This window comes from Petromyzon marinus, chromosome 49 (genome assembly GCF_048934315.1).
Source record: "Petromyzon marinus isolate PM22_M1 ecotype Great Lakes invasive population chromosome 49, UKy_Petmar_22M1.pri1.0, whole genome shotgun sequence".
NCBI lineage: Eukaryota > Metazoa > Chordata > Hyperoartia > Petromyzontiformes > Petromyzontidae > Petromyzon > Petromyzon marinus.
In genome coordinates, this window is record NC_133715.1 from 3,340,297 (window position 1) to 3,355,956 (window position 15,660).

At 48.0% G+C, this 15,660-nt stretch overlaps 1 protein-coding gene across 2 annotated transcripts in view; it reads right to left on the reverse strand.

The window, feature by feature from the left end:
• Window positions 1-2,879: 2,879 nt before the first annotated feature.
• Window positions 2,880-15,660, reverse strand: part of LOC116952912 (thiosulfate sulfurtransferase/rhodanese-like domain-containing protein 3) — a 33,546-nt gene continuing 20,765 nt past the window's right edge. For both annotated transcript variants that reach the window (XM_032972613.2, XM_076074583.1), the window contains 4 exons: window positions 9,600-9,775; window positions 7,941-8,151; window positions 7,487-7,649; window positions 2,880-4,596 (listed from right to left, as the gene is read on the reverse strand). In XM_032972613.2, the coding sequence (XP_032828504.1) occupies window positions 4,539-4,596; window positions 7,487-7,649; window positions 7,941-8,151; window positions 9,600-9,775 (608 nt within the window). In that variant the 3' untranslated portion in view covers window positions 2,880-4,538. The remainder of the gene's footprint in view (window positions 4,597-7,486; window positions 7,650-7,940; window positions 8,152-9,599; window positions 9,776-15,660) is intronic.

The following is a 15,660-nucleotide window of genomic DNA, read 5'->3' on the forward strand; positions in this document are numbered from 1 at the left end:
TCATATTCACAAGTAAGAGCCAACGGGGATTTCCGGATAACTGTAAAGTCACAGGGACGTGTAATAATAGTTGTCAGATTGTAAGACGTAGCAGCTCAAGAGTGAGCCCAGACCCCGCACCGGCTTGTCGTCGTCGTCGCCAGCTCTTGGCACTTACTCTTAGAGCACGAGGTGTGCTTGGGGCTCAATTACCCGGCAGAGATTACCAGGCACCCTGTGTCAGGAGTCAAACCGTGGCCTGTGGTGTTGCTCATCGGTTCCGCGGAGGTGGCAACCAGTGCAAGGCCATGACCCAGCGACGAATCGGTAACTGCAAAGTGGAGATACAGCATACTCTTTGGTTCTTTCGATAAAGTCACGTAGGTAAAACAAAAAAAATGAAAACTAAATGAAATCACGACGTTTCGGATGCAACACAAGCTTCCTTCGTCAGGTGTAAATAGCACAGCAGAATTACTGTTAATTACAGTAATTTTGCTGTCGTGATTTAATTGAGTTGTTTTAAATTTTGCTTCATTTTACTTATTTATTTTCTACCTACGTGACTTTACCAAAAGAACCAAACAGTTATGGATCCTTGCAGTCACGAAAACTTCAAATCTGGAGATGCAGCCTTGAAATAAAGGAACAAAAGAAAACCAAAAGTTTTAAATAGTTTTTTTTAATTACTGAAAGACTTTAAATATGCGACGCAACGTGCTGTAATTTTAACATGTGGTAGGCTTTCGCGACCAACAACATCCATGATATAGGCTTTTGGGTTATATCGCGTGAATATCAAAGTGTCGTTAAACCCGCCACCACCCGACACAGCCAATTAGTAAGGGTTGTCACGTAAACAGAACGTGGCCAATTCGTTACTAGTACAGCACACCGGTGTTGGAGAGCCAAGCCACAACATTTACCATACTAATTTGCTGTCGGGTGGTGACGGGTTTAACGACACTTTGATATTCACGCAATCTAACCCAAAAAAAACTAAATCATGGGTGCTGTCATTTCTACTTTTTCCACTTGAGTGCCTTTTGTGTAAATGAAAAAAAAAAATACGATTACCCCCCCTCCCCCCCCGGGGGAAATGTCATGGTAACATTACGGCTACAAACAACAACAACAACAACCACGTGCACACGATCGAAGGAAAGGCAATCCCAGACAGGCCGCCAGTCTCGTTCAGGCGCCGTTAAGATTCACGGCAACGGTTGTACAAAGGTGAACTCGTCAAAGTGTAAACGTTGCGAACGAGTCGCCACTTTGCGGATTTACAAAGACGGTCATATACAGGATGTTCCAAAAAGATGGACCCAATTTCAAAGCAGTATATTTCACAAATTGTTGAATGAGTTATCAAGTGTTTACTAACCATTTTATAAGTGCTCTATGTGCCCTCCACCTGCTGTACGGACAACATCGAGACGATAGTTGAATTCGTCCCAAACGCCTCTCAAAGTGTCGTCTTCCACTGAAGTCACCGCTGCCGTGATTCTGTATTTGAGCTCTTCCAGATTAGTCACGAATAGTGGCAAAAAACACGGTCTTTGACGTATCCCCACAAGAGAAAGTCGCAGGGTCTGATGAAACGCACGCTGCACCGCAATTACGGATTCAGTCTTGCTGAACTGCAGAACGCAAAAACGCCCCTTGTGTTGCGGGGGTCACCGTCTTGCGAATGACTGAGGCTAGGGGCTGTTTGTGCGCTGGGGTCACCATCTAGAGAGTGACTGAGGCTAGGGGCTGTTTGTACGCTGGGAGAGGCATCTAGAGAATGACTGAGGCTAGGGGCTGTTTGTGTGCTGGGAGAGACATCTAGCGGTAACCATTTAAAACGCTATGCCCCGCCCTCTCCATGCCCCGCCCTCTCTATGCCCCGCCCTCTCTATGCCCCGCCCTCTCCATGCCCCGCCCTCTCTATGCCCCGCCCTTTCAAGTGGTAAGAGTTTCATTCATGGGCGGTTCGTGGTTGCAGAGATATAGCGATTTCAAATCGTGTCCATCTTTTTCAAACACCCTGTATATTTGTTGTTGTTGTCTCTAGCTCCGTCGATGATTCGCAGACGTTTACATTTCGTCGGTGTCAACGTCTATGCGATGGCAGTGCATGCAAAACCTATCTCAGGGTCGTACCACAATGAGGTTTATTGTTTACGTACACAACACGATCACTTGTGAATTTGTAAGTGAACTTCAATCATTCTGTGCAATAAAATCACTGCACTACATCGGTATGCTGTCTAAGACCAATACAGCATTGTGCCTGTGGGAAAACTTGGGATAATTTGTCTAACATGTTGGACATAACAACCAACGTACCCACAATTTCATGAAACCATGAACCATCTTTATATTTATATATGAGGACCACGATAAGAATCATCTACCGAACACACTTACATAACTTAACAGTATTATTCCGGTTAGAATTTAAGAAGTAATAATCTGCCACATCTCAGGCTCGAGACAGTTGTATGGCTGTTGCCACGGTTACGGGCATGGCTACCACCGTGAGGAGAGGTTATGGTTCTGGACGGGGATGGTGCTAAGGGGCCGTCCATAAATGACGTCACGCGATTTTGGATTATTTTTGAGCCCCCCCCCCCCCAGTCACACGGCGTCACAAAAAGTCAGACCCCCCCCCTCAAATATGACGTCACAAAGCTCTGCCCCCCTCCCCCCCAAATTTTTTTTTAAACATGTCATTGTAGTGCGTATTTAATGTGGCGCTGCACTCTGATGTTGTAGGAGACAACATTTATTAAAAAGTCAATTTAATTAAGTAGAACGTGTTGTCTATATTTATTTAAAGTTGCGCATTTTGATGTGACGTCACATTTCTCAACCCCCCCCCCCCCTCTCATCACACATCGTCACAAATGTCTGACCCCTCCTCCCCCCCCCCCCCCCCCCAGGTGCGTGACGTCATTTATGGACGGCCCCTAACGGTTTGGGAGCGGGGTTATGGTTCGACCTCGCATCGCGGCAAGAGTGCCAAAAGCCACGGGAGGTTCGCGTGGCGTTGCCGAAAGGGCAGCCCTGGCAAACGGGCCGAGAAGCCACCAGAATAGTCCGTGCAGCAGCCATGGAATTCGAGCTCCCACGTGCTCACGCACAAATCCCCCTCGAGGAAGGCGGCCACGAACACGCAGCAGGGGTGGGCGTCAAGGGGCACGGGGCTCCAAAAGGAATGCCGTGACCAGGCCGAGTGTTTCGAGGGGCGAGCGTGCGTTGTTATTAAGAGGGCTCTAGAGATCGGTGAAGCGTTATGTCGAGAGGCTCGGGTCCCTAGTCCACCTTTTCCTCTGTACAGGACGGTCCAGATTTCTCATGACCCCCATTTAATTCCCGAAAACGTAATATTTGTTTTTAAGTAAAGGTGATTTTAAACATAAATGAACGTCTTGATTTGAAGCTTTCGTGACTGCAGGAACCCATACTCTTTGGTTCTTTCGGTAAAGTCACGTAGGTAGAAAATACAATTAAAATAAAATACTATTTTATTTTATACCTACGTGACTTTACCAAAAGAACCAAAAAGTTTAGAAATAAATATGCAAAGGAAAAATCAAATGTCGGGGTTAATTCATTGGGGGGGGGGGTCGCAAGACATCTGGACCTGGACCGCCCTGTAGACCACACCTGGTAATGTTTCTCCAGTTAACACTTGGGTTCATGGAAACTGTGCAGTATTTGTTTTTTGTTATTCGAAAGTTCAAATCAATACTGGTAGCAGACCTCGGTTACGAAGGAAATCCTGCCACCCGAACACAGATGCCGATCCCAACCTCTTCGTGTTAGTTTGGTTGCCACCTCTCCGGGTCAAATCCCGAGCAAGTGGTGGACCAATGAGGAACATCGCAGCCACAGGGTGTGCTGGAGAATCTGGGAATCGGCCGTTATTTCTGCGATGTGGAACTAAAGCAAAATGCAATGCCCGTCTGCCCTGGGCTGGTGCTGGAAGGGGGAAAACAGCCACTCGTTCTGCGGTATTCGACTTGGGGATGATTGAACTTGGGGCGAATTAGCCGCAACAAAGGCGGTGTAAATGAATAACCGTGAATAGGGTGGTTCTGGCCCCGGAGTAGGACCACCGATTGGCTGTGAGCAGGATAAGTACGCACTGTTTCCACCTCGCACACCACACCCGACCATCGTTTATTTCGCCACACTGCCTCACTGCAGTTGTGGTGGCAACTGCAGTGAGGCATGCTGTTAGCCCTGCGCGGCTAACTACTGCAGCCAGAGTCAAGGGCATGGTTAGGGTTAATTTGAGGTTTTAGGATTATTTGAACCGTGGTTAAAAAAACAGACTTTGACTTAGGACTAGGAAAAAGCCTCACGTATCATTTTAAGTTGAGCGAGCCACACAAACGGTATTGGTTCAAGGATAGGAGCCAGCTGTTATTGTGAAAGGATATGGGCCAGTGTCACGGGAGAGTATTCGGCCCTCGTGGCCAGAATGGATCGCGTGAAGACGGCGGCGGTGGCGTTGGCGGCTGTGCCGTGGGTCCTGGGAGTTCGTGGCTTGCTCGGGAGGATGGCCATCACGCCTGCTGTTCCCTCCTCTCCCAGTCGAGCCAGCCTCCCCCATAATGCCGAGCCCTGCACAGTTGGTAAACAAGCACACGGCGCACGCACGCAATCCGTTAGGGCCCACACAGCGCCCACACGAGACGCCTTCTCAAGCAGGAACCCCAATCCTCGACACTCCAGCTATGGCACGCGGGTGCCTGCTTCCGTCAGCCTCGAGGATATTTTTTTTGCTGATACTGAAATTGTGGAATTGATCATCCATATTTAACTTTTTTTTTTCTTTTTTTTTTAAAAAGGCAATTTTTATATTGCGATTATGATTTGCTATCTATTTTAAATTTGGCTTATCTGTTATTGTTTATTATTAAGTTATTTTACTGCGACTTGTGTGTATGTCGGGGAAATGGCGGTGTTGTTTTTGGTTCATTATACACCGATTTAAGAGCTTATTGACTCACGCGGTAATTCAAAATGAACTGAAACTGATTGGTTCAGTTTTTTGTTGCTTGCGCCACATCCACCATCAATATCAATCAATGCTATGCAACTTTAGTTCACGTGACACCCTTCACCGACAGAATTGTCACAGAGTGCTGTGCCAGTCAACGTAACATTACATCAATGAAAGTTAAGTTACACAAAATAATAATAGTTTCAAAAATATAAAAGAGACTAGAATACATTTAAAACCCTTAGATGGCATGTATGTAGAACTTATTTCGCACCATATGTAGCCAAACGTGCTAATCGGATACGGTGTTCATGGTGCCCTGGACCACAAACACAAAACCATGCTCAGAATCCTCAAACTTGGGACTACGAACCTATAAACCCAGACTACGAACCCATGAACCCAGACTACGAACCCACGAACCCAGACTACGAACCCACAAACCCAGACTACGAACCCATAAACCCAGACTACGAACCCACAAACCCAGACTACGAAACCATACACCCAGACTGCGAACCCATATACCCAGACTACAATTCCCTAAACCCAGACTACAAACCCACAAACCGAGACTACGAACCCACAAACCGAGACTACGAACCCATACTCCCAGACTACAAACCCACAAACCCAGACTACAAACCCATAAACCTAGACTACGAATCCACAAACCCAGACTACGATTCCATAAACCCAGACTACTAACTCATAAACCCAGACTACGAACCCACAAACCCAGACTACTAACCCATAAACCCAGACTACGAACCCACAAACCCAGACGACTAACCCATAAACCCAGACTACGAACCCACAAACCCAGACTACGAACCCACAAACCCAGATCACAAACCCACAAACCCAGACTACTAACCCATAAACCCAGACTACGAACCCACAAACCCAGACTACGAACCCACAAACCCAGACTACAAACCCACAAACCCAGACTACTAACCCACAAACCCAGACTACGAACCCACAAACCCAGACTACAAACCCACAAACCCAGACTACGAACCCACAAACCTGAACTAGCAAACCAATAAACCCAGACTTCGAACCCACAAAGCCGAGCTAGGATCTCCATGAACCCGGACTAGGAACCAACAACACCGGGAGTAGAGACCCAATCCTCGAGTGAGAATGCAAGCCCCATGAAACTGATTGACCCTCACTTATCCATAGACCCTCCGGTGAGAGATGAAATCAAAACGCCTGTGATTGTAGCACCGAGGGTGGATCGGGGGGTGGGGGGGGGGGTCCACGGGCCAATGAGTCGCCTTAAACACCCGGCTCTGCTGACCCATAGCTTCCTAGCAGAAACATTCACCACGAGTCTGACCCATGAAGGGCCCTTTCGGTGGAACCTCCGTGACTCCCACCCACGGGCACCTGGGCCGGCTCCCCCTGCACTCCGTACGCACCGGCGAGCATCCGCGGGGGTGAGTGTCGTTGTTGTTGTTGATGAGTGTTGGTGAGTGTCGTTGTTGCCGAGTGTTGTTGTTGTTGCTGAGTGCTGTTGCTGAGTGTTGTTGCTGAGTGTTGGTAAGTGTTGTTGTTGGTGAGTGTCATTGTTGGTGAGTGTTGTTGTTGCTGAGTGTTGTTGTTGCTGAGTGTTGGTAAGTGTTGTTGTTGGTGAGTGTCGTTGTTGGTGAGTGTTGTTGTTGTTGAGTGTTGTTGGTGAGTGTCGTTGTTGGTGAGTGTTGTTGTTGCTGAGTGTTGTTGTTGCTGAGTGTTGGTAAGTGTTGTTGTTGGTGAGTGTCGTTGTTGGTGAGTGTTGTTGTTGTTGAGTGTTGTTGGTGAGTGTCGTTGTTGGTGAGTGTTGTTGTTGCTGAGTGTTGGTAAGTGTTGTTGTTGGTGAGTGTCGTTGTTGGTGAGTGTCGTTGTTGGTGAATGTTGTTGTTGCTGAGTGTTGTTGTTGAGTGTTGTTGTTGCTGAGTGTTGGTAAGTGTTGTTGTTGGTGGTGAGGGTTGTTGTTGCTGAGTGTTGGTAAGTGTTGTTGTTGGTTAGTGTCGTTGTTGGTGAGTGTTGTTGTTGCCGAGTGTTGTTGTTGAGTGTTGTTGTTGTTGAGTGTTGTTGTTGCTGAGTATTGGTAAGTGTTGTTGTTGCCGAGTGTTGTTGTTGCTGAGTGTTGTTGTTGAATGTTGTTGTTGCTGAGTGTTGGTAAGTGTTGTTGTTGGTGGTGAGTGTTGTTGTTGCTGAGTGTTGTTGTTGCTGAGTATTGTTGTTGAGTGTTGTTGTTGCTGAGTGTTGGTAAGTGTTGTTGTTGGTGGTGAGTGTCGTTGTTGGTGAGTGTTGTTGCTGAGTTATTGCCGAGTGTTGTTGTTTCTGAGTGATGTTATTGGTGATTTATTGTTGTTGCTGAGTGTTGTTGGTGAATTGTTGTTGCTGCTGAGTGTTGGTGAGTGCTGTTGTTGGTGAGTGTTGTTGTTGGCGAGTTGTTGTTTTTGCCGAGTGTTGTTGTTGTTGTTGTCGAGCGTGTGGTGGCTGCATCTCGCGTACCTGGTGTATCCCAGCTTCTGCGCAATGAGCAGAGCCTCCTTGCTGCGCCTCCCCGCGCGGCACAGGAAGACGGTGTTGGGGGCGCTCGGGCCCACGAGATCCGATCCGTAGCGCGCGCGGAACTCACGCGGGGACAGTTGCAGAGCCTCCCCCAGCTCCCCCACTGCAACAAAGACGAAGATCTGCCATCACGTGTGGACCGTCGGGGCAAGTGCTGCTCGCGAGCGGCGTCCTGTGAAGGCCGGCCCCAAGTGGCTTATCGAGTGGACATTTACAGCGGCCAAATGCCTACACACGTGTGTTCGAGGGGGAAACACTCTATCCCGTAAAGGGGGACCAGGTGGCGTTCGCACATGTATGCTGTCGCGCCTTAAAGCCACCCCAACAAACGTGATGACGACGATGACGACGACGACGATGATAATAGTAACAGCGATTGGCGGGCAGCGCTCACGTGGGACATTGACGCAGCCCTCGATGGCGCCGTTCTCCTTGAGCTCCGAGGGCTCGCGCACGTCCACGAGCCACACGGCAGCGGCCGCCAGCAACGCCTTCAGTTCCTCGTACGGCACCGACACGACCCCCTCGGGCCCCTCCAGGGGCGGCGACGCCGACCCCGGCGCCGACTCCCTGGCCCAGGCGGGCTTCCCCACCAGCTCCTCGATCTGGCGGCGGCCCAACGACAGACGGGCAATGTCGACGCGACGCGCCGTGAACTCGACGAACTTTCAATGGAACTCCGTCGAAGTGAAGAGGCAAGGCTCGGGTAAAGCATTTGGGAGGCCTGGTCGGTGTGGTGGTGTGTCATCGGTGAGTTGGTGAGTCGGTGCGAATGAACAGGCATCATGATGGGTCTTCCATTCCTATTTTTTTATTTGACCAGGTAAGGTCCGCTAGGTTATGCAGCTCTTTTTCAGGAGTGACCTGGCCATCGCAAATGGTAGCTCCAACGAAGTGGCTTATCACGTGGAAATTTATAACAGCCAAATACTCTGAACACGTGATGTTGATTCTGAACGTGGAGGGAAAAACCGGAGGACGCGGAGAAAAAATCCACACGATCATGGGGAGAGAGAGAGAGAGACACGCAAACTCCAAATATACAGCAGGCACCAGGGTTGGGATCGCACCCACCACCTCCTGTATACCAGGCGAGGTAATTAACATCTCCTAGCCACCGCCTGGAGGCTCCCTGTGTGTGGGTGGTGGCTGTGACGAGTGAGAGACACGTGGGGTGAGCTGGGGCCCCTCGAGCGACGGGAGAGACACGAAGCAGAAGCAAGAGGACAACGGCGTGAGATCTCTACCAAACGTTGGCGACTTGATTGGTAAATAACCACCCCGGGTGTTCACGGCGAGGGTCACGGCCAAAAGAATGAGACACGATGGGCACGAGTTTTACACTGGAATCAACCACTTTTATTTACTCCATCACCCTGGCCTTTTCTGTTGCTGAGATATTAAAAAGGGCTACTGGCCGAAACGTCACTTGTTATCGATTATTTCTTCATTTTCTTTAAGGCCGCAGAGTGCCATTGACGAAAGTGTTGAGTTTTTTTGTGGCGTGCGCGCCTGCGCAACCGCTCTTTGAAAAAAGTCGGAACCATCCGCTAATCGGTGTTATCCGTGATTGCGCTTCGTAAGACAGCAGACGTGGAAGACAACGAATTTTAGTGGGAACATTTGAACACCACAATCGGGCCGGGTTCCATCTCTCGGATCGGGCGGGACGGGGCGGGTGGCGGGGCGTGGATGGCAGGGAGCGGGGGTCAGAGTTGTGTATGGGGCCACCATATCAGTGGTACAACCACTAAGAAGTCCGGGAGCAGCCCAGAGCAGATACGTCACTTGCCGGGACCACCGGATGCGGTTGTTACTTTCGCAGTCTCCAACACTTCTCAACGTGGCCAATCGCGGTGAATTACACGACAACACACTTTCAATAAGTGAGGGGGGGGAGGGTTACTTTGTTGGCCACGTAAATACATCGACAGGACTAAAAATGTTGCTACCATTGAGGTGGAACTCTACCGATTCCTGCTCTGGCACCATGGGCTCCGAAGGGAGATTTGGGGTGGGCCGGAGGGAGATTTGTGGGCGCACGACCACGTACGTCGTCGATCTTGGCCCGAAATCCATCGTTGATGTCGTCGAGTTGTGCCCCTGGCCGCGCGTTGCCGACGTCCGGCCGGGCCTGAGGGCGACTGCTGACCTCGTCGGCGTGCGTTGCCAGCAAGGGGCGGCCTGCAGTCACCAGGCCGCGCTGCCACCACGGGGCCACCAGGGCACCTGTGGACACATGCGGCAGCCATGGACGGACACGCACGCACACTCCTTTGAGGGTGCCACGGTGGCTAGGAGATGTTAACTACCTCGCCTGGTGTGCAGGAGGCCGTGGGTTCGATCCCGACTCTGACGCCTGCTGCTGTGTATTTGGAGTTTGCGTGTCTCTCTCTGCCCATGGTCGCGTGGATTTTTCTCCGGGTCTTCTGGTTTTTCCCTTCACTTTTAGATTGCACGTCATGCGTTTGGAGTATTTGGCCACTATACATTTCTACCCGATAAGCCACTTGTTAAGCTATTATTTGGGGCCAGGTCGCATTTGACAATAATAATTCAAATTTATAATGCGCATTCCATCCTAGGGTCTCAGTGCACAATGCATGGAAAGCAGGAAACAAAAACAGAACCAGGGCAGCCGACCAAACTAAAGAGGGAAGGCCACTTTAAAGAGTTGGGTTTTGCAAAGTAGACTTGAGTATATCTCCTGACTTCAGTTGCCTGATTTAAAGTGGCAAGGCGTTCCATAGTTTGGGTGCCACACTAACAAAAGCCCCATCACCAAAAGAGCGCAACCTACACCTGGGAGTGCTGAGCAGTTGGAGATCAGAAGATCTGGATGACTTTGATGGAATATATAAATGTATTAGTTCCTGCAAGTAGTGTGGGTGAGCCCTTTTAAAGCATTATAGGTTAATAGCAGTATCTTATAATCCACTCGGAGTTTGACCAGTAGTCAATTAAGGAATAAGAGGACCTGGTGTAATGTGCTCACGGAATGGTGTACGTAGTGTAAGCATTCTAGCAGCTGCATTCTGAACAAGCTGGAGTCTGCCCACTACTTTGCTCAGTATCCCAGCCAGTGAGGCGTTGCAGTAGTCGAGTAGGGATTACACAAAAGTATGGATCAGTGTCTCCAAGTCTGCAGATGACAGGAAACGATGCGTTCTGGCAATATTTCTCAGGTGTAAAAATGACATTGTGAACCACCTTAGAGATATGTGCCTCAACGGAGGCGGGCCTTACCTTGTAAAATTAAAAAAAAATAGTTTTGAATAGTTGAGTTTATTTAACCCGGCAACGATATCGTCATGGGCAACACGGTACCTCGGCAGGGGCTTAATGAAACACGGTGTATTCGACCGCGTGGCTCGGCGGGAGAATGAGTGGCTCTCACAGCCATCGGAGACGCTGCGAGTTCAAACCCTCAACTGAAACTACGACTAATTTTATTTTACCAGGTAAGGCCCACTGAGCTATATATCTCAACAGCCTGTCAAACATTTAAACATGACCGGGCAAGCCGATTCACGCCAGGGTTGTGCCCTTTGTGTATCAAATCTTATAATTTTTTCATTTATTTTACCAGCTAAGGCCCACTGACCTATATCGTAGCTATTTTTTTCAGAAGCGACCTGGCCATCACAAATGATAGCTCAGCGAAGTAGCTTATACCGTGGAAATGTATCGCAGCTAAATACTAATTGCATGTTGATTCTATATGTGGAGGGAAAAACCATAGGACTCAGAGAAAAATCCACGCGACCGCGGAGAGAGAGACACGCAAACTCCAATTATAATTGGATCTCGACCCTGACGCCTGTATAATTATATATTATACAATTATATATAATTATACAGGTGTCAGGGTCGGGATCAAACCCACGACCTCCTGCATACCAGGCGAGGGAGATGACATCTGACTCAGCGCATTATCTCATCCATCTGGGGTCGATTACATATAAGTATGCCTTATGGATAGACTTCACACTGTCATAGGAATGTGGAATTTTCACGGTGGCACAATAACGACATGTTAACTCCCTCTCTCGGTATGCAGGAGGTCGTGGGTTCGGCTCTAACCCTGACATCCGTATATTTGGAGTGTGCATGGTTCTCCCCGTGTTCAAGTGGATTTTTCGCCAGGTCCCCCGGGTTTCCCCTCCATATTTAGAAACGTGCCCTTGGAGTGTTTGGCTGCTGTACATTTCCCCGTAAGTCGTTGAGCCATCATTTGTGGCCAGGTTGTTTCTGAAAAAGAACCATGTAGCTCAGTGGGCCTTACCTGGTAAAACACAAATAGTAAATACTGTAGTAGTAGTCAGAGCAGTGCTTGTAGTGGTAGCAGCCAGCACCACCATAAGCACTGCCAGTTGTTGAAGTCACAGCTTCATGGTTTAAATTAAGTACAGTCCTGCTTCTTTTAAACTAACAGGAATACCTCGAATGCATTCATTTCCTTTCCCCTACACACACCGTATCTAATATTGCTCTTGCTCAAAGGTAAGCAAAAACCATTATCTCTTTCATAACAATCAACAATATTTGTCCGTTATCTCAACCCTCCTTGAATTGCTAGAGAGTTCCATTTCCGCGGTTACTGATTTGGCACTGATATCTAGGAACCAGTTTTCTAGGATACGTTTGTTGACCGAACCGAGTTTGAGGTTTTGCGACATCACCACAGGACATCTAGAGGGCATTTCAAGTTTACCTGTTTTTCAAAATATTTTTATTAGATTTTTGTTGTACATAAGAACAAAGGCCCGCTACAGAACGTTGGGCGATATGTATCTTTCTTTGTGAATGGATCATTAAAAACACCGGCCACAGCAGTTCGATTGTGGCCCATGCAAACCAAAACTATTGACAAATATAATAAACCCCATGGAGACACATGGATGATACTGTAAAGAGAGACACATTAACGACAAGCCAGGGTAGTGTGATTGTGGCCATGCAACCCAAACTATGGACCGTACAGTATACCCACTGTAGTCTGCTCTTCTTCAACAGAGGAATAGCAAAATTCCACAATCTCTCCCCTAAAGCCTTCTCATCGTGGCTATGAGACCTCGATATTGGCATTATAACTCCTGAACCCGTATTGCTGCTGTCATCATGCGCAAGAGATTAAATTTTTATTTAAAGCTTTCGTGACTGCAGGGATTCATATTCTTGGTTCTTTCGGTAAAGTCACCACGTAGAAGGGAAACAATAAAATAATAAAAATATAAAACAATAAAATTATCGCGACGTTTCGACTGCAACACAAGCAATCATCATCAGGGGTGAAAACCACAGCAAGAAAATTTGAAAAAATCATCATCAGGTGGTTTTCGCACCTGATGATGATTTCTTGTGTTGCAGTCGAAACGTCGTGAGAATGTCATTGTTTAATATTTTTATTATTTTATTGTTTCCCTTCTACGTGGTGACTTTACCGAAAGAACCAAGAATAAGAGTATAATTGTTGCACCGACCAACACCTGCCACCTCTGGGGACAGATAAAAAAACCCTGGCACACATCATGGGAAGATCTAGAAGAACATCTCACAGTACCCGAGGGAGGGAACAACATGCATGTAAATGCATGGTCTTACGTGGTGCATGATTGTACACTCTTGGTGTCGAAAGGGTTGCTAAAGTATATTTTCTGCACTGCTGGTAACCACGTGAAAGAAATGAAACTAAAAACCCGGTGACCATTTTGTTGTTATTGCACATTGAGAAATGTCTCGAGCTTTAAAGCACAGAATATATTTACGTGTAGCCGACAGCTGGAGGGATCTGCCGCAGTGGTGGAATTGTCAGCGCCCTGGACGCGCAACCCAGAGATGACTTACAGGTTCGATCCCGTCTCCTGGCACGACGGATGAACTTAATGACGTAGGTTTCTCCAACCCCAAATGGGCATGTTTCTTGGCGCTATAAAGAGTAGCCCATTGCCTGAATTGTCACCAAGTATGTATAAATATGTTCGTATTTTTAGTATCCGTGTATGTATATGTAAGGTTTTTGAGAGAAGTTTTGAAATATATTTTTCGCCCGGGCAACGCCGGGTACTTCCCCGCTAGTTATATATAAATAAGTTTCGTATTTTCATGCAGCGGTTGTTTCGGAGTGTGTTGAGTTTTGTGTTTTGTTTTTGCTTTAAGCCCCCACCGCCTCTGTCCACCCAACCGTGTAAGTGGGCGCACCGTGGTTAGTCCCATCGGCAAGGTCACGTGTTGGTGGGGCAAAGCGTGATTTACACCCCGCACACCTCCTCCGAGACGTCCGGTCAGTGTGGAAGAGCGAATCAAATCTCCTCCTCCAGGGCCGGTTGGGGGCCCGGTGCCACCAATTTGCGTGGGTTTCCAGGAGAAACGCATGTCCCGTGAGAATGCGGTCCCGATGCAAACACACGATGTTCGGCTCCCTCCAACGGCAATCGTTATTAAATATAGTTCACAGGACGTACTGTCTTCAATGCGTGGATTTGTTTTTTTTTTTTAAACGGTGCCCGTTCTATTTTGTCGATCGTGGTACCGCTGTGCGCAATCGGCGTCCGTGCCACACAAGGAGTCCATTGGGAAATCTCACGGGAGTGCTACGGTCACCCAAAGTGTCTAAGAACGGGCAAGGGACAAAGAGCTCCTTCTACTACTAAAAGAAGAAACCCCTTCAAGGGACATTTTTACTGTTCACGCCATAGGGGGGCACGTTTACCCGGCACACGCTGCTACAAGATTGGCGTTTGTCGCTCGGCGTTCAATGTTACATCCAAAGTCTGAGAATTACAAATATTGAAATGTCAGGTTTAACTGTCACGGTCAAAACTGATATTTTAATTCTGATGTTTGGAATTTGTCAATACCAATTTTTTGCGTGCAGTTCTGCGTGATCTGGCTGCGAACATCGATCGAGTTTACAATCGAGAGAAACTCCCCCCCCCCCCCGCGGTGTACGTGAGCGTGGGCGGCTCACAAAGCACTCAGCCAAATGTAAACACAATAAACACACGCGCTCCCAACCACGAAGACAAAGATCTCCCGCATAGCACTTCCGGGGCAAGTACCTATGAAGGCCGGCACGGCACACGTGGGGGTGGGTGGCCAGCATCTCGCCCGGCCGCCTTCGTCTCCCGAGTGGCGATGTTTACTACGCACCGTACCCGGTACTCATTTGAGGCCGAGTCGACATAGGCGAGGCCCAGGACGGGTTCGGATGATCGCCACTGGTGTTGGCCGTGAACAGGAATTGAGCTCGGATCACCAGGCTCCTAACGCAGTGCGCTAACCACGACCCTATATATTTAAAATGATCCCCAACACACAGAGACACACGTGTCGTCACGCACGCCAATGTAAATACGATTAGGAAGTGAAAATAAACCCCTTCCAGACGCAGAAAAATTCAGAAAACTCGAGTGGCCCTGTTCGAGGTAACTAATCTAGACATGCCTCCCTACAGCTGAGGATGGACGTGAGATTGCCGAAATGAAAATAAATAAATAAAAACATGAAGGGCTGTTGCCCGAAACGTTGTCCCGGTATTAACTTGTGTTGCCTTTTTTTAAGGCAGTGCTACTGACGAATGTGATTGAGTTTATGTCAATAAGAGTAATCGTTATTTTTCTCTTGTATCCAGGAAAGCCACACTGAGGGTCCTGTTGCTACACGCGTTTTTTTATTTTAAGATGTTTTCAGCCAATTCATGATGAGTGTTAACTATGTGCAGGGTCAGGGCAATGGAGAAGCTCAGGAAAAAAAAACAAATGAACTCAGCTCAGTGTCTCTGAAAATAAACAGCAATTAACGTTTTTTTTTTCTTCTTCCATCAGTTTATCGGCCTTCCTGACCAATATTATCAAACAAAATAAAAAAACCTCTGGACCGGTTTCGACCTTTTGGGTCTCAATTCTAGATTTAAAGCTTTCGTGACTGCTAGGATCCATACTCTTTGGTTCTATTGGGTAAAGTCACGTAGGTGAAAATAAAATAACAAAAAATCACGACGTTTCGGCCACAACACAAGCGGCCTTCATCAGGTGAAGGGACGAGCCTGTCTGGAGGACAGCGCTGGAGTGGGAGAAGCCACGCTTAGATCACGACCTTTAAGCTGTGTGAGA